The sequence below is a fragment of the Lipotes vexillifer genome, unplaced genomic scaffold (genome assembly GCF_000442215.2).
Source record: "Lipotes vexillifer unplaced genomic scaffold, Lipotes_vexillifer_v1.1 scaffold1263, whole genome shotgun sequence".
Classification (NCBI taxonomy): Eukaryota; Metazoa; Chordata; class Mammalia; order Artiodactyla; family Lipotidae; genus Lipotes; species Lipotes vexillifer.
This window is the reverse complement of record NW_006785259.1, coordinates 120,773-134,558: the sequence shown is the minus strand read 5'-3', so window position 1 is coordinate 134,558 and position 13,786 is coordinate 120,773. Positions and strand designations below refer to the sequence as shown.

Here is a 13,786-nt window from a genome sequence, read left to right as displayed (position 1 = left end):
GCACTGAACAGAGAGAGCAAATTATGCCTAGAAAAGCCCAGGGGCTCACCAACTAATACCACAGACTGACAGGCCCCAGACTTCCAACACTTACCATAGCTGCAATTCTCCTTACAACCCATGCTCATAGGAAAGTTATAAATGAGCTTTAAAATAAGAAAGTATTACCCTAAATTTTCTTATTTTAAGAAAAGGGATCCAGCAAGGGATTCCTCAGGACCAGCATTCCTTTGTAATCCTATGGAGGACTCTCACTAAGTCAGCTCCCTAACTGGACAAGTTTGGAGCTTTAAAAAGGCAGCTGGGGCTTCCCTGGTGGTGCAGTGGTTGAGAGTCCGCCTGCCGATGCAGGGGACACGGGTTTGTGCCCCGGTCCGGGAGGATCCCACATGCCGCGGAGCGGCTAGGCCCGTGAGCCATGGCCACTGAGCCTGCACGTCTGGAGCCTGTGCTTCGCAACGGGAGAGGCCACAACAGTGAGAGGCCCACGTACCACATTAAAAAAAAAAAAAAAGAAGGCAGATGAACTACATGAATAGCGGTCCCACTCATCTACAAACAAAACTGACATGTTATGAGAAATCTATTAAAGGAAGACCGCCTTCTACTCAGTAATATTAACCTAGTTTGAGCTACTGAACTATGAGTATAATAAATGGCATTTCTTAAGAAATGTTCCATATTTCCATCATTTTCTTCATGTACTAATATTACCAATAATAGCATCTGCTACACTGCAAGTGCAGCAATAGATGCTTTGACATAAATCACCTTACCCAAGCTTTACAACCACCCTGCAAGTTAGGTATTTATTCCCATTTTACAGAGTGGGAAAGTGAGACTATGAGAGGTTAACTAACTTGAAAAGGTTATCCAGCTTACCAGCAAGTGGGGGTTTCATATGTCAGTTGGTCTTGGGTTATTTAAATAATGATGCAATGACATCATTAGCAATAACAGCACCTGCTATGGGTCACTTACTTAACAAACATCTTAAATCCACTCAACTATCCCCAAAGATAAGCACTATTATCATCCCCATTTTTTTTCAGATGGGGATACTGATGCTCAGTGAAGTAAATTAACTTACTAACAGTTATTAGTAAATGGTAGAGAATGGAATTGTAGTTTCTAATCCAGATGTGTCTAGTTCTTTTCACTACTCCCTAAGAGAAGAGGCTACACCTTCTACTTCTTCCTCCCCCCCACCTCTGCCAGACTAGGGTACCCAATCCAGGGCACTCTCCCCACCACCCACCTTCTCTAGCAGGGCCTTTCGTAGACGCCGCTCCTCCTGAACCATGATGAACATCTCCTTATGCACAGCCGCTGCCAGGTTCAGGTCCAGCTTCTCTGGACAGGCAGCCATCTTGCAGATGAGTTCCTCATGGGAGAAGACACAGTATCTTCGGAGCCGGCGGTAGTGCTCAATGCACTGGCGCCCAGCTGGCAGCTGTGGACAGGTTCAAGGTTGAGTATGGCCAAGTCTGGAGGCGATGGTGCCTCAGCCTCCCCACAACACTCCTGCTTCTCCCTGCCATCCCATCACACTCCAGACTCACCCAGTCAGCAGTGCAAAAGTTGACAGCCTCAGCAAAGTTGTAGCCTTGGTTAAAGCCACTGTGGTAAGCACGAGGGAAGGTAATGACAAATTCTCCTGCACATTGGTTTGTGCGGACAACCTGAGGAAGAAAAGACAAGGTCATTGAGACAGAGATCTAAATGCAGGGTTCTTAAGGAAAGGAAGGAAAGTCTCAGGGAACACAGTCTGACAACAGATTCCCAGACCCTCCAACTCCGAAAGAAAGGACCATTGGTCTCCGCTCTCAAGGTTTTGATTTGTGATGACAGGAAAATTTGAGTCAAAAGCAGGAAATGTACATATACCAAAATATCTCAACTTCCCTAATAATTTTTTTTTTTTTTGTGGTATGCAGGCCTCTCACTGTTGTGGCCTCTCCTGTTGCGGAGCACAGGCTCCGGACGCACAGGCTCAATGCCCATGGCTCACGGGCCTAGCCGCTCCGCGGCATGTGGGATCTTGCCGGACCGGGGCACGAACCCGTGTCCCCTGCATCGGCAGGCAGACTCTCAACCACTGCACCACCAGGGAGGCCCCCTAATAATTTTTTAAAAATTCAAAATATCACTTTTCATTAAGGTGGACATGTTTTTTCATTAATTTTTGTTACCAGTCATGTAAGCAGTTTCAAGAGCCAAGTGGTTCTATAAGATTTGTTATAAAATCAGCAGGCACGGGGCTTCCCTAAATAACATGCTTCTAGACATTAAAAATAGCCTCCTATGTCTCAATTTGCTTAGTTTTCTGTGCATGTATTAGTAATTTAATCCCAACCTTTCGGACAAGTGTCCAACTCTCCTCTCTCCTATCACTTTTCACCTTTCTGTAGCAGTCTCTCATGGAGCCTTACGATCTGTTTCAATTGGGACCAGCTGCCCTCCCTGGATTGTCACTCTCCCATGACAGATCTCCTGTTTCCTAGATCCCATGTCTTCCTCTTTCTTGGTTTGTTCCTTTGCTGTGCTTAAGCACATCGTCCAACAGCTTCCTGAGAAACGGTGGGAAGAACTTTTTAAAAAAATGCCTCTGGGGCTTCCCTGGTGGCGCAGTGCTTGAGAGTCCGCCTGCCGATGCGGGAGACGCGGGTTCGTGCCCCGTTTCGGGAGGATCCCACATGCCGCGGAGCGGCTAGGCCCGTGGGCCATGGCCGCTGGGCCTGCGCGTCCGGAGCCTGTGCTCCGCAGATGGGAGAGGCCACAGCGGTGAGAGGCCCGCATAACGCAAGGAAAAAAAAAAAAAAGCCTCTGTTCTACTCTCAACCTTGATAATCTGACTGCACATAAAATTCTAAGTTGAAAATCATTTTTGGAAAAAGAAAAAAGAAAAAATAATTTTGAAGGCACGGCTCTAGTCTTCTAGATTCCAGTGTTGCTTTTGAAAAGTCTAAAGCTGTTCTGACTCCTAATGTTTTGAATGAAACCTGTTTTCTCTCTCAGAAAGCTTGTAGGAGTCTTCTGGTCCCATTGTTTGATATGAAAATTCACCAGATATACCTTGGTGTGGATCTATTTGCATTCATGTACTGGGTAGGCCCTCTGATTCTGGAAACTGTCATTCAGTTCAGGGAAATTTTCTTGAACAATTTCTTAACAATTTGATCCTTTCAGTTTTCATTTATTCTCTTTTCAGAGAGAATTATTTGAATATTGAACCCCCAGAACAAATTCTCTAACTTTCTCTACCTTTTTCCATCTTTATCTTTCTATTCTATTTTCTGGGAGATTTCCTTAACTGTTTATCTTCTAAGCTTTTTTTTTTCGTCTTCCACTTTTGCTATCTTAATTTTCGTTCTCAGCATTTTCTTTTAAAATAGCATCCTGTTCTTATTTTATGTTTGCAATATATGCTCATCTCTGAAGATATTAATAAGGTTTCTTTTCCTTTTCTTTTTGAAGTTTACTTCTCCCTGCCTAGCCTCTGTTTGTCCAAGCTGCTTTTTTACCATTTGGTTCTACTTTGTTTATTCTAGAATTTCCTCAGTTGTCTGTTAATCTGTGGCTATCTAGTTATATTCAAGAGTAAGAAATGAAAAGGCTGAATGAAAGTTCTGAGTACAGAGGTGAAGTCTGTCAACTGTGAGCCACTGTAGAGGGAAGCCACTTAGTTTGGGAAACTCTAGGTCTTTCCTTTTGGGCCAGTCAGATTCCCCAGAGAAAAGTCTCCTATTTTTTTGCCTGAAGGAAAAAGGTCTGGCTGCTATTGTTCTAAGAGCCAAGTGGAGGAAGATGGCTGGGAACCTCAGCATTCAGTAGGTATACAGTGAATCCTACTAGTTTCACTGTACTTCTACTCTCAACTGTACCTAGAAGACCTCAATCCAGAGATCTATTTCAACCTCTTTGAAAGTAAATCTCACAGTCTTTTGCTAGAGTGAGGGAGGGCCACATTTCCAGCTGCCCAGTGTGGGTGGGGATCCCATAGCTGCTGCTCCTTTTTTAAAAAATTAATTAATTAATTAATTTATTTATTTATTTATTTTTGGCTGCTTTGGGTCTTCGTTGCTGCGCGTGGGCTACTCTTTGTTGCGGTGCTTGGGCTTCTTATTGCGGTGGCTTCTCTTGTTGCGGAGCACAGGCTCTAGGTGCGTGGGCTTCAGTAGTTATGGCACGTGGGCTCAGTAGTTGTGGCACGTGGGCTCAGTAGTTGTGGCACATGGGCTTAGTTGCTCCACAGCATGTGGGATCTTCCCAGACCAGGGCTTGAACCCATGTCCCCTGCACTGGCAGGTGGATTCTTAACCACTGTGCCACCAGGGAAGTCCCTCCCATAGCTTCTTATATAAATATGAACCAATCTTTATTTTTACCCCATTTGTCTTTACTCCCGGAATGTCTGCTGCAACCAACTACTGAACCCTTGGGGGGTACTGAGGTATAAATCAGATTGGTTCTCAGATGTTCCAGAACTGGCTTAAGATTCAGTTTTCTTATTTGTTTCCTAGTTTCAAGAATTTTGTTTATCATTGTCTCTTTTCTTGTTTTCCCCATCTCTGATTTTTTTTTTTTAACCTTAAAAAAAAAATCACTTTGTGCCATTTTGTGAAGTTTCAGTAAGGAATGGAAGTAGCCATGTGTATGTTTAATTAGCTGTCTTTACCAAGAAGTCTTGCAAAGTTTTTTAAAATGAACATTTCATGCTGATGAAGACACAGTGAAATAAGTACAGTGCTGTTATGGGGACCAATAACTTCTCTCTGGAAAGCAAAATCGCTGACACATAACCAAAAACCTAAAATGTTTATAGCCTTCAACCCAACAATTCATCTGCTAGGGTTCTAGACTAATGAGGAGAGAATCAGCATCCTAACAATACTGAATCTCCACATTTATTCAGGCCATGTATCAGTTCCCACCTCCAGTACATTTTCTTCTCAAATCTTTCCCTACTTAGAGGCAACAGCAGTATTTACTGCTTCTACTACTGCACTGGCCCCCATTACCAACCACTAGAATTGTCTTCCCCAACCAAAATGCAAACCTGATTATGTAATGTCCCTGTTGAGAACCCCTCACTTGAATCCCCATATCTACATGATAAAGCCATGGCCCCGACAGGCAAACTCTTACTCTTCCTTCAAGTGTCACCACTTCTACAAATGCTTTCCTGACCTCCCCCCCACCCCCACTTCCTAATGACCCAGTCTGTTGTCCTTTTGTAGCACCTCTAATATTTTATTCCAGTTGTTTACCCACCTTTGTCCTCTACTCAACTGCACATGACTAAAGGCAGGGATTAGTTTATTTGCTTTCAGGGTGCTGACCAGAGGCCTTGCACACAGAGGGAGTTCTAGCAGTATTTGCTGAATGATCTAGTCCCAGCCTTAATTTTATAGATGTGAAAACTGAGTCCCACAGAAGCCTCAAGTAGCAGAGCCAGAAATAGAACCTAATGCACCCTCATTTTGGCAATGTCACTTTACTGTTTCCTATGCATTTTTTTTAAGAAAGCTCTCCTCACATTCTACAGCTATTAAAAAATGACCCAAAAGTCCATCAACTGGTGAATGGACAAACAAAATGTAGTATATCCATACAATATTATTCCATCACAAAAAGGAATCAAGTTCTGAAGCAAGCTATAACATAGATGAACCTCAAAAATATTATGCTAAGTGAAAAGCCAGACAAAAAAGACCACATATTATTCCATTTATATGAACTGTCTAGAAAAAGCAAATTTTTAGAGTTAGCAGATCAGTGGTTGCCTGGGACTAGGGGTTGGAATGGAGAGTGACTGCAAAAGGGCACAAGGGATCCTTTTGGGGTGATGGAAATGTTCTAAAACTGGATTGTGGTGATGGTGGCACAACTCTGTAAATTCACTGAATGGTGCATTTAAAATGCGTGATTTTTATGGTATGTAAATTATACTGCAATAAAGCCGTTTTTCAAAAAAGATGGTTATAAACAGTTCATGGTGAGGAAGTAAAAAATTATTCTAGCCCAGCACTGTCCAATAGTAATATAATGCCAGCCACATATGTACTTTTTAAATTCTCTAGTAGCCACATTAAAAAAGTAAAAAGAAACAGGTGAAATTAACTTCAATGTATTTTATTTAATATATCCACAATATTATCATTTTAATGTGTAATTGGTATACAAAAGTATTACTGAGATATTTCACATTCTCTTTTTCATACGATGTCTTGAAATCCAACATGTTTTATACTTTCAGTACATTTCAGTTGGGACTAGCCATGTTTCAAGTGCTCAATAGCCACATGTGGCTAGTGGCTACCAAACTGGACAATGCCATTCTAGATGATCAAACTTAACAAAAGAGATTATAAAATCCATACACTGATTACTGTCATGTCAAAACTTACATAAAAAAGATGGAAATGTAACAAAATGTGGAGGATATAGAGATGACCTCTCTACTGCCATTTTTTGGAAAGGGGGGATGTTTCTTTTATAATAAAAATACTTATACTATATATCTCTATCTATAAAAAGAAATGGCCCTCTCTCACCAAAGGGGAAGATGGGTGAGGTTGGGGGGGGGCGCGGCCAAAGATAGCTCTGAGGGACCTCCAGCTGGCTAAACTGCAGCCTGCCAACATGTGAATATGAAAAACAGATGTCCTGGATTGAGGGGATACTGCCAAGTCCAAAGAGCCTGGAGATGCTGGGAACTACCTATAGGAAGGGCCTGGCAGACAGAGGGTGGGGTGGTGAAACAGCAGCTGGTCAGAGAAGCTGGGGATCTATGAGCAGGAGAAATGCTGTGAAGGTGGAAGCAAAAAAGTCTGTGATGAAAGTTTTTTTAAGCAGCGATTAGGGCTTCCCTGGTGGCGCAGTGGTTGAGAGTCCGCCTGCCGATGCAGGGGACACGGGTTCGTGCCCCGGTCCGGGAAGATCCCACATGCCGCGGAGCGGCTGGGCCCGTGAGCCATGGCCGCTGAGCCTGCGCGTCCGGAGCCTGTGCTCCTCAACGGGAGAGGCCACAACAGTGAGAGGCCCGCGTACCGCAAAAATAAATAAATAAATAAATAAATAAAAAGAGATTAGAGTTGAATGAATATATATATGTGTGTGTATATATGTATGTATGTATATATGAATCTTAGCTGTCTGAATCCTTAAGGAGAATCCTCTTCTACTCTTACAATTCTCCTTGACATTGTGGGAAAGAACTGATGCTGTGGGTCAGGAAGAAAGGAGTCTGAGGAAAGGTCAGACCCAATGTCTACTTGTGAAGAGCATAACTTGAAGGGCCCTTGGTCATTTCTACATCTTGAGCCCAGTAATTCTTTTTTTTTCCAGTAATTCTTAAATGAGGTGATGCAGAGAGGGAAAAGGAATGCGTTTCCTCTAATTCCCTAGATATCTCAAACCTTGATTAAGTATCACTAAAATGTATAATAAAAGGTATTACTCATAGGTTATATAGTATAGCAAAACAAGCTGAAGGCAAGAAGAAATTCAGGCGAGAACCACTGACCTACTGTACAGATGACCAGGGATTTCAAGGAGATATTAATTCAGTATGTACTGACTGCTTACTGTCCCACGCACTAGACTAAGCAGCCAGGTAGCCAAGGATGGTTTTGGGGGGACGGGGTTGAAGGGAGTGGGGAGGAGTAGCAGCACAGAATGAATAAGACTGAAAGCAGAGGTGGAAGATGTACTCATTCCTGTTTCTACAGGACTGTTGATCAGGTTATTTTAAGATCCACACCAGAAAACTGGCCGATACTAATCAACGTTAGAAATTCCCAGGAATATAAAGCCCCTTATAGGTAAGCCAGGATGTATACCCAGGGTGGGAGAGAAGTCCACAGAGAAGGAGAATAGGACAAGTCAGGACTCTGGGTTCAGCTTTTTTTTTTTAAATGCTGAAAGATACTGGCACTTTTTTTTTTTTTAGGTTACTTCCCCCCACCCCGTCCCAGCTTTATTGAGATACAGTTGACATATAACATGTTGGTGTACAACATGTGGATTTGGTACACTTATATACTGCAAACTAATTACCACCATAGAACTCTGACCTGTTAAATAAGTAAACAGACCTACCCACTGCTCCAAGAAGGGTCACAATATGGAAAGGATAGCAGAGACTGCTAGTTGTCCCCCTATATTCATTCTCACCCTCTTTCTTAATAGCATGACCTCCAATTTGTAGCTGGTACATGACCATCCTTAATAAAAATCAGATTGTCCAGTTTTCCTCACAGCTAGATGTGGCCATGTGACTAAGCTGTGACTAACCAGAGGTGAATGGAAATGATGTGTGCCCTTAAGAGTAAGACTTGTCTTGCCCAGTCCTTCCTCTATTTCCCTTTTCCACTGGTGGAAGCCATCCCTAAGGTGTGGCCCTCAAACATCAGGCCCAGAGGGCTCACCATCACATTGTATCTCTAACCACTATTATTTCTGTCAAACCTATAGCCTGATTAAGATAGAACAGGAATGAGAAAGGGGCAGGGGTAGATTCCAGACAATGACCACCACCACCACCACCACCACCACCACCACCAGCACCACCACCACCACCAGCACCACCACAAAGGACACCACTAACTCATTCCTACACCTTGCCCCTATTTCCTGGACACTCACCGGCACACCATGGGACATGAGGGTGTTGGGATTCATGAGGGTGACAAGTTGGTGCAGAAGGTCAGGCTGGCTATCAAAGAGCTCAGGTGTCAGCTTCTTCATCACCTCTTCCAAATGTTCTGCTGCAAGTGAGGGTACCCCATACCAGGTCTTCGGCTCACCCCTGGCCAAGCAGAAAGGAGACATGTAGAGTGGACACACCTATGGTACTGAAGGAGCCCACCCTGACTGCTTCCCTGGCTCTCTAGGACCCCACTCACCAGTGGAGGTAGTTAATGGAGTAACTCCAGTGATCCTCAATATGCCAGCAAAAGGCTGAGAAGACCATGCCCACGTAGAGCCAGGGCACCTTCATGCCGGAGATATCTGCATTGATGTGGCACAGTACGGACTGCTCCAGCACTGGCATCACATTCAGGTTCCAACCACTAGTAGCATACTCCTGTCAGGTCAGGTATTTGTGGAAAAGGGATGAGAGTTTTGCTAAGGAGTGGAGATCTTTAGCCCAGGGAACCTTAATTTCGAGGTCATAGACCTTCCTGAAACATCTAAGAAATAATACAGGTGTTCTTCCCCCTGCCTCCGTCAAATGCATACACACAAAATTTCAATTCACTTCACTTTATTCAATTTTAGGGAGGTTTATAGATGTGCCCACCCACCAAAATATCTGCAAGTTAAAAGCCCCTGCTCTGGACCAAAATGCACCCTTCCCTTGATACAGGCCTAGGGCCTCATTATTTCCTGAACTTACAATCCCAATCCCTGAACACTTCTTATGAATAAGCCAGGCACCCTGCCAGGTACTTCATGTACCTTCTCATTTAATTCTTATAAAATTTGTAAAATGGATACTATCCCCATTCTACAGACAAAAAAAACAGCCAATATCATGACTGGAGATGCCATGCCAGATATTAGGCTGTGTTCTTTACACATATCATCCCATCTACATCTCACAGCAACCATACAAGGTAGGCATAATAGTCCCCATCCTATAGAGATACTGAGTCTTTCAGATACTAAACGACTTGCTTAAGTCACACAGCTGACATAACCATGGATTACCTACTCACCTCCTCCTCAGGGGTTAGGTGCCGCTTACTGTCACTGACGGGGAAACCGCTACCAAATTCTTTGGAATGGATGTCAGCCCCATACTCAACAGTCACATCTTCCTCAATGCTATTCACCAGCCGCCAGAATTCCTTCTCCACGAGTTCTGTGGGCACCATCTAAGGAACAGGGGTAGCAGATGACCATGGCCCATCATGTCCTTGCCCCACTGACCCAGGAGAGCTATTGACCATCAGCCACCTATGACCCTAGCCCTGACACTACCCCAGCCCTCCATCACCTACGTGTACGGGCATGTTGAAGTAATCGGCTTTAAAGGAGTCAGCCATCTCGCCAAAGCTCTGCAGAGTGTATTCCCGGGTAGCCTGCTCAAAGCCAAAGGCTTCGGGGGGGCGCTTACACTCCTGAAACCCAAAGGAGAACACGTCACCAAGGCAGAGGCAAAGAGGTGGAGAATCCTCAAAAACGGAGCTGGAATATGGGGTAGGAGTCAGGAGGAGAACAGCCCTAGGTCTGTACTGAAGGCCCCTGAGGCAGGTCTCACGTCATAGCTCTACCTTTTCCTCCTAGCACTTGAGCACAGTTAGTCTCTTCATTCCCCACATGCACTTCCACCATGCTCTTGCTCTTCTCTTCCTTTAGGACTTTACTATCTAAACCATGGGCTCTGACTTAAATATGCTACCCCATGCTCTTCTGCCACTATTTTTTCTCTCAAGATAAAATGTGACTTTATACAGGATGCTTAGAGAAGTTTTATGCCCAGACTGGAACTACAGACCTGGGAAAATGACACTGAATATTCTAGTAGCTTGGAGGACGGGAAACGAAGGCACCAACTCCTAGTGTCAAACCCCACACTATTCCTGTTCTTTACACTGTCTCAGAAGACAGGACGTGTGTCTAACTCACTTTGTATCTATGTTCATGGTTTTAGATGAGAGATGTATGTACCCCAGTCAGACACAGCTTCTGCTCATGTCTGAAAACTAAAAGTCAATCTGGTCCACTGGCCCACAATTACTTAGAGAAGAGAGCCAAGTAGACCTGACAGTCTGTTGTCTATGATACTTTTGGTATCCAAACTCCTCCCTAAAGGAATCCCCACCACTACCAAGGCCATTATGCACTGCCCTGGTCTCTTTCCTCATTTGTGTGTGTCTAGTGTGTGTGCACGTGCACACCTGGTCTCTATGACCACAGTTGACAGGGCAAGAAACTGCCAGCGTCCACTCTCCAGAAACCAAGGGAGAGATGTAGACAAGCACCCAGAATTTGGATCAAGGTAGGAGGCTCATGAAATGGAACTGGAAGACTTCCCAGGCCTCACTGCTGCTTCAGCTGGTCTCCTCACTGCCTCTCTTGCACTAGGTACATTAACCCCATGTATCCTTACTCCTGCACTCCTCCATCCCCCAGTCTAGAAAGCCTGCCCACCTCTTGTAGTTAAAATCTACAACAATGCAAACCAATCTAATTATCACAACAGAAGAAAAATACCTAAATAAATATTATACCCACATGATGGACCCCCTACAAGGAAAAAAAAATCATACCCATGAATAAATTTAATGATATAGAAAAATGATTATAAAGTAACAAATGAAAATATACAGTAAGATCCCAAACTTGTTAAAGATAGTTATATATACGCAACAACGAAAAGATGAGAAGAAAATATACCAGACTATTAACAATGGTTGTCTCTAGGTGGTGAGATGATAGGTAATTTGTCTATTTTCCAAGCTTTCTAAAAGAAACAAAGAATAAAAAACTTGGAAATCAAAAGAACATTTTTTTTCATATTCCTGTCCTCCAAATCTCATTGCTGACACCTTCACTGATTACTACCCTTAGTCACTTTCCTGTCCTCTGAACTTCTACATCTGAATTTCTAACACACAATTTAACATTTGATTATATGTCATCACATATGATCTGTCTAATCATGACTCTCACCTCCCGGGGCGGTCTGAGAGCTCCCAGAGAACACAGGCTGAGTGTCCTCCTTTTCCTTTTCCCAAAGTTCTGCCCAACCTAGCCCCACCCCAGGGACCCAAAACATAAGACTGTGGCTGAGCTAGAAGGCTGCTTTCAGTAAGACTGGATGAAGGAAGGCAAGGATAGCCTATGAGGCAGACATAGACTGGGGCTGGGAAGTCCTTACCGCCATGACACACTTTGGGCACCGCCACACACCCTTGGGAATCTCAGGCAAAGGAGGCAGCAAGCAGAAGATGTGGTAGTTGTCATCACAGCCATCACACAGCAGGAGCTTGTCGTCCTCATCCCCTCGGGAACACATTCGGCATACATATGACTCAATCTGCCAGGGGAGGGAGGCAACAGTTCATCAACCTAAGCCCTGTCCAGCCTTTCAAACATCAGACTCCTCCAGACAGCACCCTAGTCCACAAAGATCTCCATTAGAAACCCACCTTGCCTGCTGGCTGGATCATTCATGGCCCTGTATAGGTTAGTCATGCTAGGCCTGGAATTTAACTGCATGCACGCACCACCTCCCCAAATAAACTAACTGTAGAGCTGTGACAGCAGAGTCTTTATCATTCAGTCCTGAATCCCCCACTTTTATTCATTCAATACTTACTGAACACTTATGTGTTCAACATTATGCTGGACTCTTCAGTACAGCGATAAATAAGACATGGCATCTGCCTTCTAAAGGCATACAGTACTCCAGAGGCACAAGTTCATAAAAATTAAAGGGCAGTGTGGAAACTGACAATAGCAGCCCATAAAAGGGTACTATGGAAACCTAAAGGAGGAAGCACTCGAATCAGCTGGAGATAAGGAGGAACAGCCTTGAGAAGAACTTCACTGAAACGGTGACACTTGAAACTGAGACCTGAAGGCAAACTGGAATTTGGCAATGGGGCAGAGCACAGGGGAGAACTCTTCCAGGCAGAAGAAACAGCATGTACAAAGGATGAGGAAAAAAAGCATGGCACATCTCGGGAAAAAAACAAACATACCTACAAGTAGTTCAGTGTGGCTATAGCAGAAGGAGTAAGGTGGGCAGTGCTGGGGAATGAGGCTAGAGGTCTGCAGGGACTGGATCATGCATTGTAATGAGGAGCTTAGCCTTTATCCTGAAGCAATGGAGAGGGAGTCTCCTCCTCTGCACCCTTCCAGCACTTCATGTTGACAGCACTTGATCACCCTTTCTTGTTCTTTGTTCCATGTGAGTTGGCCTTGTTTCCCCAATTAAGTGAGCTACCTGAGGGCAGGGCCCACCAGGCCCACTTTTCTGCTTAATGCCACCTGGTCCAGTGCCATGCTGGGGAAATGCTCGTTGAAGGGATGAGAAGCAGAGCATTAGGAAGTCAGGGCTAGGTCCTTACAAACTGGGCATTGCTGTGGTTCCTCCGCAGCCTCATGGTCATCTTGGTGCAGGGCTCTGGGCTGTGACTCAGCTCCTCCTTGCTCTCCAGGAAGGTCTTGGGTGAGGGTGACTCCACCTTCATGTCCCCGCCTGACTCCTCCTTCACCACTATGGTGGGGGGGCACTCGGGCCCTTCCTTATCTGGGAGAGAGAAGAATGGCTCTAAAGTACAAGTCCGAACAGTCACAGCCCAGGCTCCTCTCCCCTGGTGAGGCCATTCTTCACACTGCCCCAGCCTGTCAGGCCTCACCTTTTTTTCGCAGAGTCTTATCCTTGGCCATGAGGCCCAGGCCCATCATCTTGGGGCCTGCCCCATAGATCTGAAGCTTCTTCAGCTCAGGATTCTTTTCAATGTCTTCCTCTGTGGGTTCCGGCTGGGAGGAAAGAAGGAAATGAATCAAGACTATCTTGGGCAGACTGCCCCATCCTAAAAGAACAACAGCTTGGACTCTATCACACGAGTTCATGCCAGGGTAAAGGCATAGGTGGGCCCAGGCAAGAATTCAGATTGCTTTTTGGAGACTGAGGGTAAGTGAACTCCCTCCTCATTCCTCTCTCGGAATGGAATTAAGATGGGATCTCAGGGCTTCCCTGGTGGCGCAGTGGTTGAGAGTCGGCCTGCCGATGCGGGGGGCACGGGCTTTTGCACCGGGCTGG

General features: G+C 44.8%; 1 protein-coding gene across 4 annotated transcripts in view; it reads right to left on the bottom strand.

The window, feature by feature from the left end:
- The window catches only part of KDM5C (lysine demethylase 5C), a 33,937-nt gene that overhangs the window by 10,229 nt on the left and 9,922 nt on the right, over positions 1-13,786 (bottom strand). For all 4 annotated transcript variants that reach the window (XM_007457348.1, XM_007457345.1, XM_007457346.1 and 1 more), the window contains 9 exons: positions 13,380-13,503; positions 13,089-13,270; positions 11,894-12,052; positions 10,011-10,130; positions 9,726-9,884; positions 8,910-9,091; positions 8,650-8,812; positions 1,563-1,682; positions 1,259-1,453 (listed from right to left, as the gene is read on the bottom strand). In XM_007457348.1, the coding sequence (XP_007457410.1) occupies positions 1,259-1,453; positions 1,563-1,682; positions 8,650-8,812; positions 8,910-9,091; positions 9,726-9,884; positions 10,011-10,130; positions 11,894-12,052; positions 13,089-13,270; positions 13,380-13,503 (1,404 nt within the window). The remainder of the gene's footprint in view (positions 1-1,258; positions 1,454-1,562; positions 1,683-8,649; positions 8,813-8,909; positions 9,092-9,725; positions 9,885-10,010; positions 10,131-11,893; positions 12,053-13,088; positions 13,271-13,379; positions 13,504-13,786) is intronic.